Source organism: Boeremia exigua (assembly GCF_020726555.1).
Source record: "Boeremia exigua strain MPI-SDFR-AT-0100 chromosome Unknown C7974scaffold_6, whole genome shotgun sequence".
NCBI lineage: Eukaryota > Fungi > Ascomycota > Dothideomycetes > Pleosporales > Didymellaceae > Boeremia > Boeremia exigua.
Window position 1 is genome coordinate 1,694,295 of NW_025763523.1, and position 20,415 is coordinate 1,714,709.

A 20,415-nucleotide genomic window follows, 5' to 3' on the forward strand; every position below is an offset into this window, starting at 1 on the left:
ACCTTGCTTTCTGTCGTTCTGACTCCAAAGTATTACATCTATGCCTCCATAATTCAATAACAAGCAGTAAGATCCCAAGCGAAACACGAAAGACAGGAAAACATCAGCGCACCTGGGCAGTGGAGCCAGACTGGCAGTCACGACCTCCTTTAGTTGACATTCACCATGTTGCTCGCATTTGTTTTAATTATACAAGCGGTGGTTTCGATCAAAATTCCACAGGAGGATACTGCATTCATTCAACAAAAGGGGGGAGCCCCGAAAGATTACTCCTTTGGAAATGGCTTTCACCACATTCCTCCGCCACCAACACCCGAAGCTATCGAAGTTATTGAATTGCCATTACCACCTGTCGCGCCAAGTCGCGAGCCTGGATCCTGCTCCATTGTTGTCAATCCTCGCAGAACAGGCTGCATCGCACGCGATCTACACAGACAAAAGTTTCAGTCAGGGGACTTCACTCCGGATGGGAAGCACGTAATCGTGAACGCTGAATTTGTCGGCGCTCCAGGCCCCCCAAATTCGGCGAGCATATACACTGGAGAACAGCTGATCCTTATCAAAGCGGACGGTACGAACTTTGCGAACGGCGATCCCTGGAAGTGTCTCAGTTGCGACTTGTCAATAGACGATGCTCGAGAGTTACATCCCGAGAGAGATTATCCTCACATTTTTCGTGATGGGACCAGAGCAATTTGGGGACGGAATGTGGTCGATTGCCATGGCGAGCAATTGAGTAGCGACCTCTGCTCCTCTGACCGTGTCCGCATCTACCCCATTCACTGGCCAGACACCAGTAGTGTTCCTAGAGAGCTACGCGTTCATCCAGACGATACGCATATTGGCTGGAGTTCGTTCACCGCAGGTGGTCAATACGCATACTTTGGGTGTCTTTTCTTCAACGCTGCCCCGACCGACTCAGGACCCTGGACGCCTCGATACGACCTGGTCAACGTCAATTTGCTTGTAGACCCAAATCGAGCCGCCCCACTCACAGCTAATGGCACCCATATTACCATACACCATGATGCCATCACCGTCGGCGAGTTGCGCGGCTTCAGTGGGTCAGGTGACGAGATAACGTACATTGGATACCCTTCTGAGTCTACCAACATAGATATCTTCGCTGTCCATATCGAGACGGGGGTCGTTCGGCGCTTGACGAGTCATCCAGAGTACGCAGATCCTATCGCCTTTTCGGCAGATGATGAGTGGTTTGTCACAATGGACACTCGAGGAAGTGATCGGCAGATGTGGATGGCTGGCCTGCGAGGGATACCGCCACTAGTCGATACTGTTGCTGTGATGGCTGCGGCGAGCACGAGAAACAATGGCGTGAGGCGTTTTTTCCAACCGATTCTCAGCGATCGGTACGGCGACCGTGGAGCATACTTCGGACAGCAAGTGAATGCGGAAGGAGACGGAAGTGCTGGGGCGATCAACGATGCAAACTGGAACGGACGTGCTGATCCGGCATTTTCGCTTGACGGCACAAAAATCGTGTTCTGGCAGGCTATCGTAACGTCGCCAGCATGCGGAGGTCTGAATCCGCTTGCATGTCCCAAATCGACGGCACAAGGCGCGAGGGAGTATCGCGTCATGCTCGCGAAGCTGAAGACCAGGGAGCCCACAGTACCGAAGGAAGTGTATGAGGTACCAGATCAACTGCCTTGGGCAGTAGCGTTCAACCCTGGCTCTTTACCTTCATCTTCGCTTATCTTGCCAGCGGGAAACTATACGCTTGTTGGTAGAACCTCCGGGCACGCCCAAGTCCATTTCTCCAAAGTTTCCAGCACCACTCGTGTTGCAGTCAACTACACTGATTATTCAGATGACGGAGAATATCAATTGAACGGTTACGAGGACGTTGCCGTTTCAGTCGACCCCACAAGGGTCTGGGAGAACAACCTGATCTGGTATTCTGACATCGTGCAGACAAAATCAGGTGAGATTACCGGAAAGAAAATAACGAGTTCAGATGGATTTCATCTTACGATCGATGCAATGACAAATGTCTTCAATGCGAATGGTACATTGACAACAATCGTTGATGGAAACAGATATGAGCAGCCGGCAAACGGCACATGAAATAAGTAAAACATGGCTCCAAAAAATAAATTGATTAATAAGCCGGTGGTATGCTGAACAACATGTGACGTCCGATATGGGCCAACAAAACCTAGATCGTCTCTCATGTTGCGGGATACACGGCGGACTAAGGATGTGAGCCAGATGTTCTACTACGAGACAGTGAACTAGCTAGAGAATACAAGAAAACCTCTATAGAATGCTTTTTTGCCTACAAAGTAGGAAGCGTGTAACTGAATTCTGACTTTAAGTGTTATGATAGCTACAAGTTCTGTACAGCATTTTGGCTTTCCTATTTGCTGATTTGATCTCGTCGACTCTTTATTTCCTCATTCGCACTGGTACGATGACGATACCTTCGGATCACCGCCTTTGTAGATGGACGACAGAGGGTACATGCACAATTCACGCTCCCAGATCGACCCGTTGACCGTGCGAGCGGCAGCCACTGTCTCCGGTGCCTCTCCATCTTCTACCCACGAGACTAGTACATCTAGAATGTCATTTGCCTCCGCACCGAGTCCTCCTCCACAGTGTCCAACACCCGGCTCTGCGAAAAGGCGATAAAAGTCAGTCGTATTTGCATCTAGCGCAAGTACCTCCTCGTAGTAATTGACGATGCCTTTGAATGGGATAGCTTCGTCCGCCGTGCCGTGATTCGTGATCATCTTTCCTCCTGCATTCTTGAACTCGGAGAGGTCGGCATCGCTAGTACCAATAATCGACGTGTATTGCTGTCCTGAGGCGTGGAATGCTGCATCCCATTCTGTCTGTGTATAATTGTACGGGTCAAATGAGGGGTCCTTGTGGATGAAAAGACGGTGCCAGTCTGTCGAGACGTGAAATGGAGATCCAGTGCAGTTGTGCCCATTGGCATCACACGTAGTACCTGCTACTGCGTACAAGGGTGATCCAGGAGTCAAACCGGGCCATTGCAGCGTACCTTCTGCATCTGTGGCTCCTTTCCACGTAGAATTGACAATCTCCGCGGCCTCCTTCGAGATGGTCCCTGTTATGTTACCACAAGCATACGGCTGGCCAACAACTGTCTCAGGATCGAAAGTGCATAAGCCTGGGAGACCGATGATGCCATCTTTGATACCATCGAGTTCGTCGCATGCGCTCGTAGCCGCAGCAGTTATAGCATCAAGCTCGCACAGAGGAGGGAAGTATCCGATCTTCTGCATGACTAATTGAGGCCAGAAGATGGTAAAGATCAACTCCGTCCAGTGTGACGCTGGAGCTCGTGCAATGATACCGTCGTAAGCGTTAGGATAACGTTGTGCCATCATCAGGCCCTGTCGACCTCCCGTCGAGCAGCCAGCCCAGTAGGATTTTGAGATAGGCTTTCCATAATAAGCTTCTGTTAACTGCTTACCAAGAACAGTCATGTCGTTGAGCGTCACAGATGCAAAATTTTGCAACGCGTACAAGTTGACGTTTCCAGGGCTTAGCAGCCCCCACTCATCAGCAGGCTGGCGGAAAGCATCGTGTCCTCCATCTGTCGCGACCGTAGCATAGCCTTTCGATAAGGAATATACCATTTCGGAGGGAAATCCAGTATTCCATCCACCACCACCCGCACCGTAGAACCTCTCATTCCACGCTAAAGGAAGCCCAAGCCAGACTTTGATGTTGTCATTTTGTCCAGGGTGGGTGTAGGTGAGCGTCACGTTGCAGAAGCTGATGGAGGTAGAATCGAGTGTCGACTCGAAAGCCTCGATGCTCAATATCTTAGCCCCAAGGACGCTAAGTGTTGGTAGAGCGCTTGCTGAACAACTGGTGGTATTGGCGACAGCTAGGACAGGTACTGGAAGAAGCAGCAGTAGCGAGCTTTTGAGCATCGTGACTGTGAGAAATTTGAGAGTAGTATCGCTGGGCAGAGAGAGAGGCAACCGATGGTATCGTTTATGTTTGCTGTCGGATGAGAAGTAGCTTGTTCTTATGCCTACGCACTCAGAAAATTATGTTACCACAAGGTAGATCATTTTGTCGGATTAAGTTGGCTGACCTCCGGCAATGTCGGTAATGTCGCTGACACAGAAGATTGCGATGCAATCAAACACTGGTAGGCGGGATGCGTGTTAACTATCTCGGCGCCTTATTGCTTGTTTCGATTGGAAGGTAAATATGCGCCTGTAAGCAGCCACTTATACCGTTGGGGCAAGGTCTTTTGGGAAGGTCTCTTGACTCCACGTATCCACAAAATCCTTCCACGTTGGCTGCCTAACTGGCTACAAACCACGCTAGATAGGTCCGAGTATTCCAGTACTGCCCACCCAGTTGTTACCAAAGGTCCCGTCACATCTGAATCGTTTGCTTTTGTAATCCGAGGCAGACATTCGTTCTTGGCAAGGAAGAATCTTGGCGAGAGAAGATTTGAGGGATTTACTTACAGGCCTTGTCAGCGCGGCGACTCCGTATCACAGCAACTAACGCCGAGTGGCGCTGTTGAATGTGGATTATCTGGTGCAGTGCAGCATTGCGGTTACTACGTTCCACCAAGGTTCAGGCTTGGTGCCTACTGGACTTGATGACACCGCCGTATGTCGTGAGACTGCATTTCTTAGTTTACCTGACCGTCTATAATATAAGCTATTCTACAAGTTCATAGTTGGTTGCGACTATGGCGCACTCGAAACAACCCTCGACAGTGGAATGGAGATAGGTAGACTTTTTGGCTTACAGCTGAGCATCAAAGTTGTTCAAATCTGGCATCTGTATGTCGCCGCCGGCCTCCATGAGATTCATCAGATAGCGCGACCCTGAGAACCAATCCTGAACGGGATTCTGAGGGACCCCGTTGAGTACATCATGTACGCCGAAAGTATCCACACTTTGCGTGCTCGCCGCATTTTGGACATTTGCAAAAGACTCCATTACCGTTGACATCGCAGGCGCATCGGCATAACTAGCCATTGGCCAGGCTGAGTTGGGCACAAGTCCAAGAGCGCTCAAATAAGGATCAAATTGAGTCATAGTGCTGACGTCTAGTTGGTCTTCATCTCTTGCGGTAAAGAAAGTACTTGGTGAAAGCTGTGACCCGGTTTCTGGTTGTATCCTAGATTCTTTCCTCTTGGCCTGGATGTAAAGTTTTGCGACCTGGTGAAAAAGGTGGCACATCTTGTAGAGTTTGTCGGCGCCTTCGGATACGGTGCGACTAGATTCCAGACTGGCGACGAATTGCTGAAGAGTGTTGAGATCTACGGTGTTAGAGCTCTGGATGGCATTGCAGAAAACGACGATAAAACTAGATGAACATTAGCCGCAGGTGACAAGCGTAGGGCGCATGTAGCATACGGTGTGAACGGGGCCTACCAGATTTGTCAGCTACTCGCAAATCCAAGATATTTGGCTCTTGCTCACCTGGAGAATGGACCAATGGATATAGCCAATCCAGAGCTCTTCGCTCCCGCCATTGTTGAATTGAGCGTTACATCTTTCATGGGCGGCCAGAGCTGCCCTCGAGTATTCCAAGCATTCTTGGCTGAAAGTGACGTTGTCAGAACTGACAGCGCGTTGTATGAGAGCGCACGTCGAATAGTGCATGACGACGTCGGCATGGAAAAACACATCTGCTATTCGTTCGAAAGAACCTATGAGGGTCAGTGAAGATGAATCGAGAGTGAATACATGCTCAGACCTGTTGGGTAATCGTCGGGCATCAGTGGAACACGCTGCGCAAAATGTCTACGTTTTGACGGTATCTCTGTCTCGTTAGGACTTGCCATGGCCGCCTTCCTCCGCTTTGACAGGTCTTCTCTCGTCGTGATTCTGGTTTCCCCACGCTCGTACCATGCCTGGTTCATAGCACTGACGAGTTCGATAGCGGTCGAAAGCCGTTCTGCAGGAGATCTAAGAAAAGCAGCAGGGCTGAAGAGCCTCTCGTACGTCTGGCCCTGAACCTTGGCAACCTTGACCCAGTAAATAATCATCTGACTTGCCCCGAGAGCCTCAGCTGCTGGTGAAGGTGACGCAGTTATCAACGGTAAAGACATATCCCAATCTTGAATGACACTTGCACGACCAAGACGCAACGAGAGTTGCTTGTCGTACGTATATATCAACCAAAAAAGGTGAATTTTAGCATTCCGTTCTTCTTCCTCGTCATTCTGAAGGGTCTGATAGCGATGGTAGCCTAAGTTCTGGGCATTGCCAGCTGCCATAGCGGTCAGAACCCATGCAAGTGAAGGTTTGCACATCTCAATCGCACAACCAGCACCGAGAACGAGAGCCATGACGTTCTCGTAGCTGGCCGGAATGAACACATCGAGCTGGCTGACGGCGACTTCCATGTGGTGTTTACCTGTGAGATGATAGTTCAGTGTATGCAATGCATGAATGTGGGGATGAAATACATACACATTGTAGCGTGACTGCGCCAATGTTGATTAGCTCGGCACTCAGAGCGGACACGGTGTGCACTTACCCACGCAGCTTGTTCTGGTCCAAGCCAGAGCACCAAGGCATCGCAGAGAACTCTGTAAATAGATTGTATCCGACCCCGAAGGCCAGAATCCTACGTGGTGCGTCACAATGTGATGTATTTTGGTAAGCGTCTTCGAATATCTCAAATATATTGCGCATTTTCAGGAAAGGAAAGATGACTGCAAATGCCATCGTGGGATATTCTGTTTATATCAGCCAGAAATCACATCAAATAGAGCTAATTGGCATACTCAAAGCTTTCTCGAGCATCTCTTTGACTTCGGGCCAAGGTGGTCGGTCCAACTTTCCTGGGTCGACATCTGAGAGCGCGCGGTTGATCAGAGAATTTGTAGTGGATGTTGTAGATACGGTGACATGTCCTTGTAATGTGACGATATCACCAAGCGCACTCAAGGCTTTCTTGATCTCCTCATTTTGCCCAATGGAAGGGGTGTTGCCAACAATCTTGGTGAGAAGCTCACGAGCATATCCAGACTGGCTGTTGGTGGCTGTTTCACCCTCGAATGGTTCAGGAACGATGGCGTCGGTCGTCGCTTGACTTTTCCCTGAGCTCTCTCGACTTCCGACTCGACTAGGTCGTGAGAAGGTGCTTGGTTCGGTTGATTCATTTTGCACATTCAAGTCTCCCAGTTTGGACGCAAGCTTGGCGAGAACATTCTCAATTCCAGAAAGTCTATCTTCGATACGATCGATCTTCCGTTCGCTATATCGATCAGTAAAAGTCGTATTGAGAAGGCTGTGAATGAACAGGCGATGTGGCGAGATATCGGCGCATTTTAGACGAACACTAACTTACTACTCTTCAGATATGTGGACTCTTTGTCTAACCGTTTTCTGAACAGGAGCCGTTGTAGAGCAGGCTATGAGTGTTAGCGAGCGTTTCGCGTAAAACTGTTCGACTCAAAATGCAGAGCCGCAGTCCATGGCTTCGAACACAATCGTATCTGTCCAATGCTAGCGAAAGTTGTACTGTTTTCGCGCGCATGTGGACGGACAAAATCTTCGTACAGAACAGTCACGTCGGTTTGCTGTGAAGAAGGGCCAGCTGCTCCGACGCGAATACACAGCTTGGTGCACAGGAGCATTTGAATATTTGACTCACATAATTTGCTTGCCTTGCAGTTCGAACATGGGACAGATCGATCGCATCGTATTTTTCGCGTCCTGCAGGAGTCACACTGAGAGCGTGGTCAGTATGTAGACATCAACGCGATTGTGAATCCCACATACAGCACGCTTAGTACTCGACCCATCCAGGTCCATGTCCTCATTCATATTGGGCGGTTTGGCGACCTGGGCACACGGCACTGCGACGGCTGGTCAATGGAGGGCTGCGTGGGTCGGCTCGGGCGCGCAGGTTTCCGGAACTCCGGGTCGTGCACTATTTGTCTTCAACGCTTGCCTAACATCCACGCAAAAGTAAACGGTCTGCAGATGTCGATCAATACTGTGTCGCTTAGAACAATCAACTTTCTGTCGTGCTGAGATGGAGTTCCGCTAGGTTCCGATTACCGATGTTGCACATGCGCGAAAAGTCGATTACGTCATCACGTGCGCCAAATCGCACGCACCATCGATCGCGTTCCAGTACCTGTGTCGGTATGAGGTTTCATGAGCTGTCTGTCAGATCGCCATGCTTGCGATCGCGCACGGATAAGTACCCCAGCCAATCATACCGAGGCTTTTTTGAGCGAGACCGCGTGGCGTTGAGTTTCTCGACGCGTTATCACGTGTCGGAGCTGTGAACAACCACCCGCGGACCTTGAAAGTCCGCCCCTGCCCTTCTCTACTCGGACTTTCGGACTTCAAGACCAATGTCACTTCCCGCTGCCTTGGCGAATGATGCGCGCGGGCGGGAGGTCTCACGCTCTGTAGGCAGCTGTCTTGGTCTCGGCGCCCGCGGACGGGCACGAGCAGCTGTATCTGGTCCTGAAATAAGTGAGTAGGTGACTTGAGTTCCTAGTACTGTACAACAACTTCCACCCCTTACTATGCCATCGGAGGCAAAACCAAGGACCTCGCCATCATGGCGCAAGAGCGAAGACGAAAAGAAGAGCAGCACTTCGGAGGATGACAAAACGAAACAAGATGAAGGCAGAGGTGGAATGGGACCATATGTTGTGAGTATGCAAAATCAAAATCAGTACAAGCATCTGATGTCACGACAGCGCGTGTTCACCTACGCAGATAGAACGAGTTGGCTGCTGAACGGCATTGCTGTCATCGCTGCCATTGCAGCCGGCACTTTGCTTCCACTGATGGATTTGGTGTTTGGCAAATTCGTTACTGCCTTCAACGATTTTGCTGTTGGGGCCATTGGTCCAGCTGAATATCGTTCTGAAGTAAACAAATACACGTACGTAGCTCAAGTAGCGAGGTCCGTTCAACATCTGCTAACAACACATAGCCTCTATTTCTTGTATTTATTTGTCGCTAAGTTTGCTTGCGTCTATATCCATTCAGTAAGGGAGAGATTTGATTGTGGGATTATTGTAGATGCTAATTCCAGCAGGTTTCGATCTCCATCTCTGCGATCCGTACAACGAAAGCGCTTCGGATCGACTTTATCAAACACATTCTGCGACAGAACATCGCCTATTTTGATTCAGACGCAGCTGCTTCTGTCACTGTTCAGGCCACTACTAATGGAAATAACGTCAACAACGGGATCTCGGAGAAGTTGACTATCACCATACAGGGTGTGTCAACCTTTGTGACCGCGTTCATTGTCGCTTTCGTCGTTCAATGGAAGCTTACCCTAATCACGTTAGGAATTGTTCCTGCCATTCTAGTTGTCACTGCTGTTTGTATCGGTATCGACACAAACAATGAGGCGCAGCTGCTTCCGATTTACTCCAGGGCCGGGCTGATTGCCGAAGAAGTGTTCTCTACTGTTCGAACAGTCCACTCTTTCTGGCTCAATCCATTACTGTCGAAAAAATACGACAAGCTTCTTGATGAAGCTATGAAGGTCGGTTTGAAGAAATCGCCTAACTACTCCATTATGTTCTCAGTCGAATTCTTCTGCGTCTATTGTGGATATGCATTAGCTTTCTGGCAAGGAATTCGTCGATACCACAGTGGCGAAATTAGCGAATCTGGTGATGTGTACGGAAGTTTGCTCTTTTTCATATCCACCTGCTAATGCTGTCATAGCTTCGTAGTCATTCTGGCGGTTATCGTTGCTGCAACAGCAATGACCCAGATCGCTCCACAGATTTTAGCTTTCACCAAAGCATCGTCATCGGCAGAAGAAATCTTCAAGACGATTGACCGACAGTCTGAGATCGATCCACTCAGTGAAGAAGGCCAGGTCCCCGCCGCTTGCTACGGGGACATACAAATCAAGGGCGTCAGCTTTGCGTATCCTGCTAGACCTGATGTCGCCGTCCTTTGCGATCTGCAATTGTCAGTCCCTGCTAATAAGACAACTGCGCTGGTAGGCGCAAGCGGATCCGGGAAATCCACCATCATTGGCCTACTAGAACGATGGTACAATTTTCCCAGTGGCACAATTCAGCTTGATGGAGTCGACATTCGACAACTCAATCCGCACTGGCTGAGAACCAACGTTCGTTTAGTACAGCAGGAGCCCGTACTTTTTGCAGGTACTGTGTACGACAATGTCGCATATGGTCTTTTTGGAACGCCCAAGGCCAATCTCCCAGCGGCCGAACAGCGCGCACTCGTGGAAAAGGCTTGCAAAGATGCTTTTGCTGAAGAATTCATCGAACGTTTGCCGAACGGTTACGATACTCAGCTCGGTGAGCGGGCGATGAATCTCTCTGGTGGACAAAAGCAAAGGCTCGCTATTGCGCGCAGCATCGTCTCTGAACCCAGAGTCCTGCTGCTTGACGAAGCTACTAGTGCTTTGGACCCTAACGCTGAGAGAGTAGTACAGCAGGCGCTGGACCGGGTATCCAAGGATCGAACGACCATCGTCATTGCACACAAACTTTCTACGATTCGTAATGCAGACAACATAGCTGTCATGGCCAACGGAGCTGTGGTCGAACAGGGCACTCATGACGACCTACTCGCTCGAAACGGTGCATACTCTCGCCTTGTCAGGGCGCAAGACCTTGGCAACGTTGGTGCTAAAGATGATGACGAGGTTGATGAAAAGGAAGGCGCCGATGAGATGGAACTTGTCCGAACTCGAACGCAGGTATCTGGCGTCAGAGAACCTTCGAAAGAGCATACGAAGGATGGCATTCACTTCAACCTCATTCATTGCATCTGGATCATCTTCAGAGAGCAGAAGTGTCTTTACAAATGGTACCTGGTCCTCGGGTTAGCGACTTTAGCAGGAGGCGCGACATACCCTGCTCAAGCTGTCCTTTTCTCTCGAGTAGTCGAGGCTTTCCAATTAAGCCCTGAAAGGGGTACGGAGCAGGGCGACTTCTATTCATTGATGTTCTTCATTGTTGCGCTTGGCAATCTGTTTGTGTTTGCTGCTGTAGGCTGGGCGAGCAATATCGTTGCGCAAGTAAGTCAACCTCTCCGCAGCGCCAATCGCCACAGCTAACCTTCATTCAGCACGTATCGAGGCAGTATCGCCGTGAGATATTCGATCTAGTCTTGAAACAGGATATGGCTTTTTTCGATGATCCAGCCAATGCCAGCGGTGCGCTGGCTTCCAATCTCTCCTCTTATCCAACCAACATTTTGGAGACTATGGGTTTCAACGTCATGCTAATACTAATTAATATTGTTAATGTACTGTCAAGTTCCATTTTGGCTATAGCGATCGGTTGGAAACTTGGCTTGGTGGTTGTCTTCGGAGGTTTGTACTTTCCAAAACTCAGCAGGGCTTCGCACTAACTTTCGTGTCACAGCTCTACCGCCACTTGTGTCTTCTGGCTACGTTCGAATTAGGCTTGAGTTCAAACTCGAGGAAGACACTGGCAGGAGGTTCGCTAGTAGCGCGGCGTTGGCTGCCGAGGCAGTGTCTGCTATCCGCACAGTCTCCAGTCTAGCACTAGAGAACTATATCCTCGCCCAGTATCAGGAGCGCTTAAACGGAGTCGCCCTACGGTCGATCAAAGCCCTTGTTTGGACGATGTTCTGGTATGCCCTTTCGCAATCGATTTCCTTCCTAGCGATGGCACTTGGTTTCTGGTACGGCGGTCGTTTGATCAGCTACTACGAGTATACCACAACACAATTCTTCACTGTTTTCATAGCGGTCATCTTCTCGGGAGAAGCTGCCGCCGCGTTTTTCTCGTACACCACAAGTCTGACCAAGACAACGACCGCTGCCAACTACATCTTTTGGCTGCGTCGTTTGCAGCCTGCTGTGCAGGAAGACGCGTCGAAACCACCCTTCGATGATGGCAGCGACAAAGGTCCAACACATATCGAAGTACAAGACGTTGACTTTGCCTACGAATCTCGACCGCATGCTAAGGTTCTCGAGGGGGTCGATGTTGATGTAAGTCACATAGCTGTAACTGTTAAGAGTAGTCGCTAACTAAGACAGGTGCGCCCTAGTCAGTTCATCGCATTTGTAGGTGCAAGTGGCTGCGGCAAGTCAACAATGATCGCACTCCTCGAACGGTTCTATGATCCAAGCTCTGGAGGCATACTGTGCGATGGTGTTGCTGTACCTGATTTATGTCCTCGCAAGTACAGAAGGGAGATTGCCCTTGTACAACAAGAGCCTGTTCTGTATCAGGGATCCATTCGTGATAATATCGCCATGGGAGTCGAAACAGAAGTCACTGACACTCAAGTTCAGGATGCAGCGGAGCAGTCCAACATTCTCGACTTCATCAGATCCTTACCTGAAGGCTTCTCAACCCTGTGCGGTAATAGAGGCACGCAGCTCAGCGGTGGCCAGAGACAACGTATTGCAATTGCACGCGCGCTTATACGCCAACCGCGTCTGCTGCTTCTGGACGAAGCGACATCTGCACTCGACACAGAATCTGAAAAGGTCGTCCAGGCTGCACTTCATAAAGCAAAGAGCGGTCGCACGACCATTGCGGTTGCTCATCGTCTGAGCACCATCAAGGACGCCGATTGTATTATTGTATTTGCAAGAGGAAAGATCATTGAGAAAGGATCACACAGGGACCTGCTTGCGAAACGCGGAGTGTACTATGAGATGAGCCTCGGGCAGAGCTTCGACAAGCAGATACCAAGCTAAAGTTTATACAACAGATAGCAAGAACAGATAGCAAGGATCTACATGATGTCAGTCTCGACTCAAGGCTTGACACAGCAATGCTCCATAGTACCTGCCCACGTCGCATGTCGCCAAGTAACGTCACATGAACTTGCCTAGGTACCCTTGGTGGCTTGCATAGTCGTGCGGGTGTACCAACCCCGGACGATGCTGATGCATATGTATGAGCAACTCAGCCTCCGCATTGTAATTTCAGTGGACGAACACGTTCGGAGTGCCACAGTTGCGGTCGGCTTCGTAGTCTCTTGAACGGATGTTCAATAGCCGTGATCGATACCAACATGGTTAGCGTAGAAATCCAGAAGAACTCAACGCAGACCAGTACACCTCCGAACACCGTCATCACGACCAGCGTCGCATCTGAAGGCAATGATTACCGGTTGACGCTGCGCAACACTCGTTGCAAGACTACGGGACAATGTGCATACGACTCCAAAGTCAGCAGTTACTCTTGCACGCGTGTAACTCTCACGGCCAACGCTTCTTAGAGATGAAGCACCGAATCTTAGCGAGAGCAGCACTTCTTACGCGACACCTGTCGCTCTTTGCCAGCCATTGTATGACCGTCCTGTTCCCGCTAATACGCCCCCTGAAAGCGATGTGACGGCTATTGTGCCTCACCTTCGCTTCGTCTTGCGCCAAGACGTTTCAGACACCGCTTCGGCCAATCACGTAAAGTCTGTATCTTCAACGAGGCCGTTACACACCATGCTACAGGCCATTGTACATGGTACCCGCTGCTACCTATGTCTTGCTCTCACGGCAATCGTGTTGGCTACCTTTCGGCCTCAGTCCTTAGTTTCAATAATGTCGATCTTAGCTCCAAACTCGAGCACCTGTTTCGCGGGCTGCCTCTCTGGGTCGTTGTTTGATGACGGCACTCCCCAGCAGTACGGGGGCTGGAGACAATGCGTGAATGAGGAGTAGATCCGGGCGGCAAACTCCCAAGACTGTCAACCTGCATCTAAAGCATTGGCAGCCCCAGACCCTCGATCCTTTCTCCTACCTTCGTTCTCGCCTCAGCTGGCAATATCACTTCGTTCCGTTGATCGGGCTCGCTTTCCGTTTGTTGTCCTGGAGACTTTCTTTCTTACTAGCACACATTGGCTTGTGGTGCTACTTGTGCAAATAATCTCATAATACAGTCATCATCATCGTCTGCTTCCGTCGTCATGGGACGGTATCAACTTCGGCGGCCTACACCCATCCAAATCTTTGCGACACGCTTAAAGCGACAAGAAGCTGGCCTTGGGGCAGTCGGTCCTGGCAGCGAAGAAGAAGAAGGTCCAGAGAGCCCGGACTCACCTGGAAGCAGCCCGTCGACCACAGGTGCACCATCTCCTGCCAGTAGCGTGGGGCCTGAGAAAGATGAACCACCTTCACTGCAAGAGAGTAATACGAGTAGCTTAGGTCAAGCATCGTCAATCTTGGTACCCATATCCACATCAACGTTCAGTTCATCGTTGCCACCCAGTTCAAGTTCTCGACCAACACCTGCTGTGTCAAGTACGCCTCCAAGCCAATTACCTTCCAGCGCATCGACCCAACCCTCGTCTAGTTCCACAACAACGGCGCCTTTGCCAGCGTTCACGCAGACACCAACGTCGCGAGGTATCGGCGCCGTTGCGCCACCGCAAGCCACGAGTCCAACAACAGCTACGAGTCCAACAACAACTACGAGCCCAACAACAGCGACGAGGTCAACAACAGCGACGAGGTCAACAACATTAACGGCGGTCACTTCGATTCGACCGACTTCTACCACAACGTCCAGCTCTCCAACTTCTTCCACCTCCCCAGTTTCGCAAATCTTTTCCACCAGAGTAGCTCGACCAACCCAACCAGTCACTAGTTCAGTCTCAACATCACGACCAACATTCACTGGCGTGCCAGTCGGGGAAACTGATCCTCCACGACGAACACGACCTCAGCCCACACTAATGAGCAAAGGCGCCGAGGCAGCTGCAATAACTCTTAGCATCATTGGTACGCTTAGAAATGTAGCCTTTTCATCGACATCCACTGACTTTACGCAGGTGCCGTAGCACTCGCAGTATGCGTTCTCTTCTACTGCAAACGCCGTCGCCGTAGACGCAACGAAAAGCTTGAAGCAGAGCTAGAGCGCGACGCGGCTAACTATGCCGCTGCTGTACGCGCCCCAGACACAGCGCACGTCAAGAGCTCCATCGCGCCGTTTGCAAGTAGTCTCCCGCACATGACCCAGTCATCAGAAAGCAACACCCTCTTTGGCCCTGGTTCCTACTCGCGCCCGGAAACCGTCTCGACACGCAATGGCTCACGGATCCGGCAAACGGCAAATCCTTTTGCAGACCCGCCTCTCAACAAAGCGTACGATGTACTTGCCGGTCGGCCACGGTCGACCACGCTCACGGACCGTGGGAGCTGGGTCAAAAACCCGTTCAAGAACCCCGAGAGTGAGCGCTTTGATCCGTTTGGCGAGTTGCAGGCAAAGGCACGAAGGGAGCGTGTGAAGCAAGTTGAGCTGGCGAGGCAGGAGGCTGAGCTAGAACGGCAATTTGAAGCGAAGGAGAAGATGGGCCTCATGCCGCCTGAGATGGCGAAGGATCGGAAGGGGAGTGGAGTCACGCTGGAAGGATTAGGGGTGTTGGATCGCAGCGGTGGGGGCAATTATCGCTGAGAACATGTAGTGTGGCTGACAGTAATCTACGCATTATAACACGAACATTTCCCTCAGAACAGAAATTCGTTCCCGTAACAAAAGAGTGTGCTGATCTCATGGTGATATAAGCCAAGGAAAAGTCAGCTCTCATGTTGTAGGACAAACGATGTGAGCCAAGTATTCTACCACGCAACAGCAGAGTAGGGAAAATGCAAGAAAAGTCTATAAAACACTTTCTTGTCTACAACTTAGCTAACCCTAGACTAAGCTATAGCTTCAAATGGTATAAGAGCTACAAGTTCTGTGTTGAAATTGGTGAGCCTTGATGGGTGCGTATCTACCGTTTTCCCTGAAATGTGAGAGACCGACCCATATGAAGTAGGTTTGATCATATGGTCACGAAATGACACGACATGCGATGAGTGTGACTGAAATTGACTACAAATTCTGGGAAGGCCAAGAAGTATTAGTGCAACATGAGAACTGAGGACGAGTTAGGCGAAAGCAGGGGGAAAGCCTCACGCTCGGGGTGTTTGCCTCTTCGTATCGAATTTCGGATCAATAGCGTTCAAAACCCCGTCGTACTCAATCACAGCCTCTGTTTCTCCACCCTGTTCATCGACTAGCAACGCGTGATTGGCTTTGATAAGGTGCCACTCTTGCTCGTCAAACGTGGTTGGCTCACTCGCAACGATCGTGTGCTTGCCAATCTTCTCGTCCTGGTCTAACACGGCTTCTTCGTTGGCTAACTCCTTACCATCCGGATTTCCTGGGTACTTCGTATTCAAAGTACGCCCTGCAAACTCGGACCAGTACAGACTAGGGGGCTGCTGGGTGGCGTGGTTGCGGAAACGGATAGCGAGTAGTTTCGTTCCATCGGTAGTACAGAAGTTGAGAGAATTCGGTGTGTTAGAGGCGCCCAGCCTGTCATGCTGAAGTTGGAGGATCTGCACAACGGTTTTGCGCATAGCGGTGAACATGGCCTTGAGAGGGTATGATTTTTCCCACGTTGACTTGTCCCCATGATTGGTCAGGTTTGTGATGTAGAGGGCTGCACCGTGCTCGGAATCTGTAGAGCCAAAAATGTTGCAGTACGCATCAAAAGATAGTAGATCTGTCAGGTCACGCCGGATGGCAGAGAAGTTGGAAATGACTCCGTTGTGCATGAAGACGTGACGGCCAAACACGAAGGGATGGGAGTTCACTTGGGTTACCACACTGCCGCTGCTTGCTCGGATATGAGCGAAGACACAATTTGTCTCGGTGTTTTCGCACAAAGATTTGAAGTTGAAGTCGTTGATTGGGGGGCTCTGAGACTTGTACAGTGCTGGACGGAGACCGGTTACGTGCTTAATGTATGACGATGATGCTTCTGTGTACCCTAGATCCATACAGTGAGATTAGAGTTACGTTGAGAGTCAAAACATAGGTAGGAGTTCAAGACCAACGTATCTTCTGGCTGGATAAGAGTCACGTACAAGCAATGCCAAGCCCGTCCATATTCAACAGCGAGTTGCGCATGCGCAAAAGCTCGTCCGAAGTGTGGTCCAGTTCTTTCTCATCGCCGTGAGGAAGTAGTTTAGGAAGATAGTGTTCGGAACACTGCTTGCTGATGCTGTTCGCAGGTGATATTAGGACATCTGACAAGAGGCATGGCTCTGTCGGCGAAATGTATGCAAACCAACGACACATCTTCAGAGGATGTCGAAATGTTCTTCGTCGAGTAAGAGCTATGAACAGAGTCGACGCGAAAGGTTCCCTAGTCAAAGGCTGGCTTTATGTCTCGCAGGTGGTGCTAGTGATGGTGCGGGGATGTACGACCTTGTACGTGTTGTTGATTAATAGGCCAGGTGTACGCTGCAAGCTAAGAACACAGCAGATGCATAGGATACGAGCGACGATAATGGTGAGAAGATGCTGCATGAAAGGCCTGCGATAGGTGTGATGGTGGTTCGGTGGGTATTGCTGTGAACTCGGCGGGGCAAGCGGGGCCGCCGCTCCCGTCCAGGCTGGCGCGGACATCCGCCCCTCCTCCATCTTTGAAGGTTCGAGCAGTACAGAAGGTATTGGTAACTACTAAGGCATTCACGAATTCTGATAGGTAAGCCGTACTCGCCCGGGGTAAATGCAAGTTGCTATCGTGCCGGAAGGATGAGATGCCTGTAAATCTTCCGGCATCCTGGCATTGCGGATGAACTATATAAACATGTATTGTTGTCAACTTCACAGACGATCTGGTGATCTAGCACTTGTCACTTGTCGAAGCCCCCAAAATTCCAGCAGGACATTCAATGGCGGAACCCAATCAACCGCTCAAAGTCACTGTAGTAGGCGCAGGTATAGGTGAGGCCCGTCTTGCATCTTAAATTGATGGAACTCACGCCACATAGGCGGTCTTTCGGCGGCGATAGCCTTACGCAACACTGGCCATGCTGTCACAGTGTACGAAAAATACGCTTCGGCCTTCACAAGTACGACCTTGCCACTGTCAAATGCCATCTCAACGGGTGCCAACATCCTCCGTATCATCGACAGATGGGGATTTGATTTTGCGAAAGCCAGGGCGGGCGTCAACTTGCAGGAAAGGATCTTCCATGGCGAGACCATGGAACAGATGCACCACATCGACTTCAAGTACAACCGCGAAGAATTCGGTTACGACTGGTTGATGATGCGCAGGCAGGCGCTGCATGAAGGCTTGCTGGAAATCGCAACAAATACCTCACACGACCAGGTGCCAATTTCCGTCCGGTTGGGTCAAGAAGCAATCGCACTTGACTGTGAGCATGGAAGGCTGACGTTCAAAGATGGAGAAGAGGTTGTTAGTGACCTGGTAGTCATAGCAGACGGAGTGCACAGCAAGCTCGTTGACGCTATCACCGACAACACAACTCCTCCCCTACAGGCTGGTCGTACGGCGTATCGCTTCATGGTACCGCGCGAGAAGATCATGGCTGATCCGGACTTACGAGCTGTGTATGAGAACGAGGAAGAGGGATTCTCGTACTACCAGATTCCCGAGAAGAGGATCTATTTCCTTGTCGCACAGTCTGATGAGGGCGAATCGTTCTATTGTCTACTTCTACATCCGGCCGTAGAGACGAACATGGATGCGATCGGAAAATGGAGTGTGGCAGGGTCGAGAGCCGAATTGGAGCTGCTGACCGAAGGCTTCCATCCGGTTGTCAAGAAGCTGTGCGAGCTGGCAGCAACTCCGCTGCTCTGGACAATTTGCTGTCGTGAGCCATTAGTATCGTGTGTCAAAGGTAAAACAGTCGCGATTGGAGATGCCTGTCATCCACATCTGCCTCATCATGGACAAGGAGCTGCAGCAGCAGCAGAAGATGCAGCATCTCTCGGAGTGTTTCTCTCTGGAGCCCAAAGACCTATTACACCGTATGCTGTTCCGACAGTCTTGCAACAATGGGAATCTTTCAGGATGCCGCGAGTAAGGGCAATCCAACTCATGACGATTGCTTTCCCTATGCCGATCGAAGAGCTGGAGCCCAGAATACGTGCATCGGGCTACAACGGCGCATTGCCTGCGAACGTCGATGGGCACGAGAAGACAATAACGCGTTGGTTCTATGAGTATAATGTGGTAGCAGAGGCAAGTGCGTATGATGAAAGATTGCGCGTTTAGGAAAGGGGACCAACGAAACGCAGACCAAAACACGCTCGAAAAGCGTGTCTTTGCTGACGACGGAACAATTGACAAGAACGACAACAAATGTAGGGTTCGCTGTGAATTGAACGAAAAGCAAGTATCAATCAACATAGCAGCCAATAAGTGATGTTCGGGGATGACCTCGCCGAGCCGTCTGCCCAGGCTGTGGTTAAGCCACAAGATAAGAAGCTATCACTGGCAGTATCTTGATTACGCGACGTCGTTGCGTGGAGACTTCACACGTGTAGAATAGTGGCATGAGGAATAGACATAGCACACTTGACTTGTCCGTCGGAAAACGTGAGGCAGGCATGTATAGATAAGAAAGTGCGGCTCCGCGTTGGCTCTCCTTCTATCTGGTCGACTTGAACAGATCCAGCTATCTTTACCAGGAGATTGCGGAGATTCGGGACTATGGCAGCCTCAACCTACGACCGAAATGCATACCCGATTCGGGCATCGGATTCGGAGATCCCGCCCAAAAATGCGGAGAAGTAGCGGCTGCATAAAGGCGCTGTTAGCGTACCCGTGAGGCGCTCGAGATATCCCAGGTATCAGGGTAGTCCAAACTATGTGTGTAAATCGACAGCCAAGGTTTGCGAGGAGGCTCATCGACCCAGAGCCGCGCCCATGGGCTGCCAGTCAGTGACAAAAGCAATTGCTCGAATTATGAAGGCTGACGCTAGCAGCAGGGGAACCATCAACAAGCTTTACGCCCAGCGTGACCTCTTGCAAGGGAAAAATAGGTACTGCGATGTGGTTTTCGTGCAGTATTTGCACTTTCAAGATGATGAATAGTTGTTAGAACACAATCATCCCTAGATCACCGCGACAGTCGCGGAGTGCTGCCCCACAAAGAGATCACGGAATAAACGGTGTAGGCTACGGCTGCTCATCCGAACTCCGGGTCACCTCCCGTGTGCACAAAAGCCTGACCAGCCCCAGACGTGCTGCTCGACTCCGTTTCACTTCTCTTCACTTGATCTTATCATGTTGTACATTTGACGTGACACCTTGTCGGCCGTTCAGTCTAGATCTGCGAGCGCTATTGAGCCACTTATATGCATCGGATAAACAGTGGCTAGAGGGCAACAGCAGCCGATTTGCCTCCAAAGACGTGGAAAACAAGCACCAGATTGCGATCAATGCAACTTGCTCACAATGATACTCACACTGATGCTTACACTAATGCTCGCAGGAAATCGAGATACGGCGTTATCGGATCCGGCACTTAAGTGCAGTTGATAGAGAGCCGGAAACATCGCTAGCGGCCTTCAGCATGTTGCACCAACGAACCGCATTGCGACAGACCGAAATCGACTTGGTTCGCGCGATCCACGCACATGCGGCAAAGTCGACCGAGGCCTACAAAGGACGCAA

At 50.5% G+C, this 20,415-nt stretch overlaps 7 protein-coding genes across 7 annotated transcripts; 4 read left to right on the forward strand and 3 right to left on the reverse strand.

The window, feature by feature from the left end:
• Positions 1-165: 165 nt before the first annotated feature.
• Positions 166-2,088, forward strand: C7974DRAFT_463529 (saponin hydrolase precursor; the record flags this gene model as incomplete). The annotated part of the gene is made up of 2 exons (XM_046146235.1): positions 166-198; positions 250-2,088. The coding sequence occupies 2 exons, from the start codon at positions 166-168 to the stop codon at positions 2,086-2,088; spliced, it is 1,872 nt and encodes a 623-aa protein (XP_045997341.1).
• A 329-nt stretch (positions 2,089-2,417) lies between these two features.
• Positions 2,418-3,932, reverse strand: C7974DRAFT_434091 (Tannase/feruloyl esterase; the record flags this gene model as incomplete). Its single annotated transcript, XM_046144972.1, has 2 exons — positions 2,418-3,806; positions 3,900-3,932. 2 exons carry the CDS (start codon positions 3,930-3,932, stop codon positions 2,418-2,420), a joined length of 1,422 nt encoding a protein of 473 aa, XP_045997342.1.
• Positions 3,933-4,770: 838 nt separating this feature from the next.
• On the reverse strand, positions 4,771-7,812 carry C7974DRAFT_413361 (uncharacterized protein; the record flags this gene model as incomplete). Its single annotated transcript, XM_046143727.1, has 9 exons — positions 4,771-5,338; positions 5,389-5,402; positions 5,455-5,684; positions 5,732-6,394; positions 6,451-6,464; positions 6,518-6,719; positions 6,768-7,240; positions 7,640-7,701; positions 7,768-7,812. 9 exons carry the CDS (start codon positions 7,810-7,812, stop codon positions 4,771-4,773), a joined length of 2,271 nt encoding a protein of 756 aa, XP_045997343.1.
• A 327-nt stretch (positions 7,813-8,139) lies between these two features.
• On the forward strand, positions 8,140-12,764 carry C7974DRAFT_189230 (P-loop containing nucleoside triphosphate hydrolase protein). Its single transcript, XM_046136552.1, has 8 exons — positions 8,140-8,657; positions 8,706-8,893; positions 8,945-8,999; positions 9,050-9,645; positions 9,694-11,026; positions 11,077-11,323; positions 11,376-11,971; positions 12,020-12,764. The coding sequence occupies exons 1-8, from the start codon at positions 8,529-8,531 to the stop codon at positions 12,686-12,688; spliced, it is 3,813 nt and encodes a 1,270-aa protein (XP_045997344.1). The 5' UTR covers positions 8,140-8,528; the 3' UTR covers positions 12,689-12,764.
• Positions 12,765-13,777: 1,013 nt separating this feature from the next.
• C7974DRAFT_189245 (uncharacterized protein) lies at positions 13,778-15,636 on the forward strand. The gene is made up of 2 exons (XM_046136553.1): positions 13,778-14,713; positions 14,764-15,636. Exons 1-2 carry the CDS (start codon positions 13,900-13,902, stop codon positions 15,384-15,386), a joined length of 1,437 nt encoding a protein of 478 aa, XP_045997345.1. The 5' UTR covers positions 13,778-13,899; the 3' UTR covers positions 15,387-15,636.
• Positions 15,600-17,309, reverse strand: C7974DRAFT_394737 (nucleophile aminohydrolase). Its single transcript, XM_046141920.1, has 2 exons — positions 16,847-17,309; positions 15,600-16,749 (listed from the first exon to the last, which is right to left on the reverse strand). Exons 1-2 carry the CDS (start codon positions 17,058-17,060, stop codon positions 15,887-15,889), a joined length of 1,077 nt encoding a protein of 358 aa, XP_045997346.1. The 5' UTR covers positions 17,061-17,309; the 3' UTR covers positions 15,600-15,886.
• A 124-nt stretch (positions 17,310-17,433) lies between these two features.
• Positions 17,434-19,291, forward strand: C7974DRAFT_189263 (uncharacterized protein). The gene is made up of 2 exons (XM_046136554.1): positions 17,434-17,711; positions 17,759-19,291. The coding sequence occupies exons 1-2, from the start codon at positions 17,660-17,662 to the stop codon at positions 19,009-19,011; spliced, it is 1,305 nt and encodes a 434-aa protein (XP_045997347.1). The 5' UTR covers positions 17,434-17,659; the 3' UTR covers positions 19,012-19,291.
• Positions 19,292-20,415: the final 1,124 nt, after the last annotated feature.

Excerpts from the sequence above, each read along its gene's own strand:
- C7974DRAFT_189230 (XM_046136552.1), top strand. The coding sequence starts at position 8,529 with ATGCCATCGGAGGCAAAACCAAGGACCTCGCCATCATGGCGCAAGAGC. Across the intron at positions 8,894-8,944 it reads TCTGAAGTAAACAAATACAC|CCTCTATTTCTTGTATTTAT; the intron begins GTACGTAGCTCA and ends AACAACACATAG. Across the intron at positions 11,972-12,019 it reads TCGAGGGGGTCGATGTTGAT|GTGCGCCCTAGTCAGTTCAT; the intron begins GTAAGTCACATA and ends TAACTAAGACAG.
- C7974DRAFT_189245 (XM_046136553.1), top strand. The coding sequence starts at position 13,900 with ATGGGACGGTATCAACTTCGGCGGCCTACACCCATCCAAATCTTTGCG. Across the intron at positions 14,714-14,763 it reads AATAACTCTTAGCATCATTG|GTGCCGTAGCACTCGCAGTA; the intron begins GTACGCTTAGAA and ends GACTTTACGCAG.
- C7974DRAFT_394737 (XM_046141920.1), bottom strand. The coding sequence starts at position 17,060 with ATGTGTCGTTGGTTTGCATACATTTCGCCGACAGAGCCATGCCTCTTG. Across the intron at positions 16,750-16,846 it reads GGACGGGCTTGGCATTGCTT|GGTACACAGAAGCATCATCG; the intron begins GTACGTGACTCT and ends GTATGGATCTAG.
- C7974DRAFT_189263 (XM_046136554.1), top strand. The coding sequence starts at position 17,660 with ATGGCGGAACCCAATCAACCGCTCAAAGTCACTGTAGTAGGCGCAGGT. Across the intron at positions 17,712-17,758 it reads TGTAGTAGGCGCAGGTATAG|GCGGTCTTTCGGCGGCGATA; the intron begins GTGAGGCCCGTC and ends CACGCCACATAG.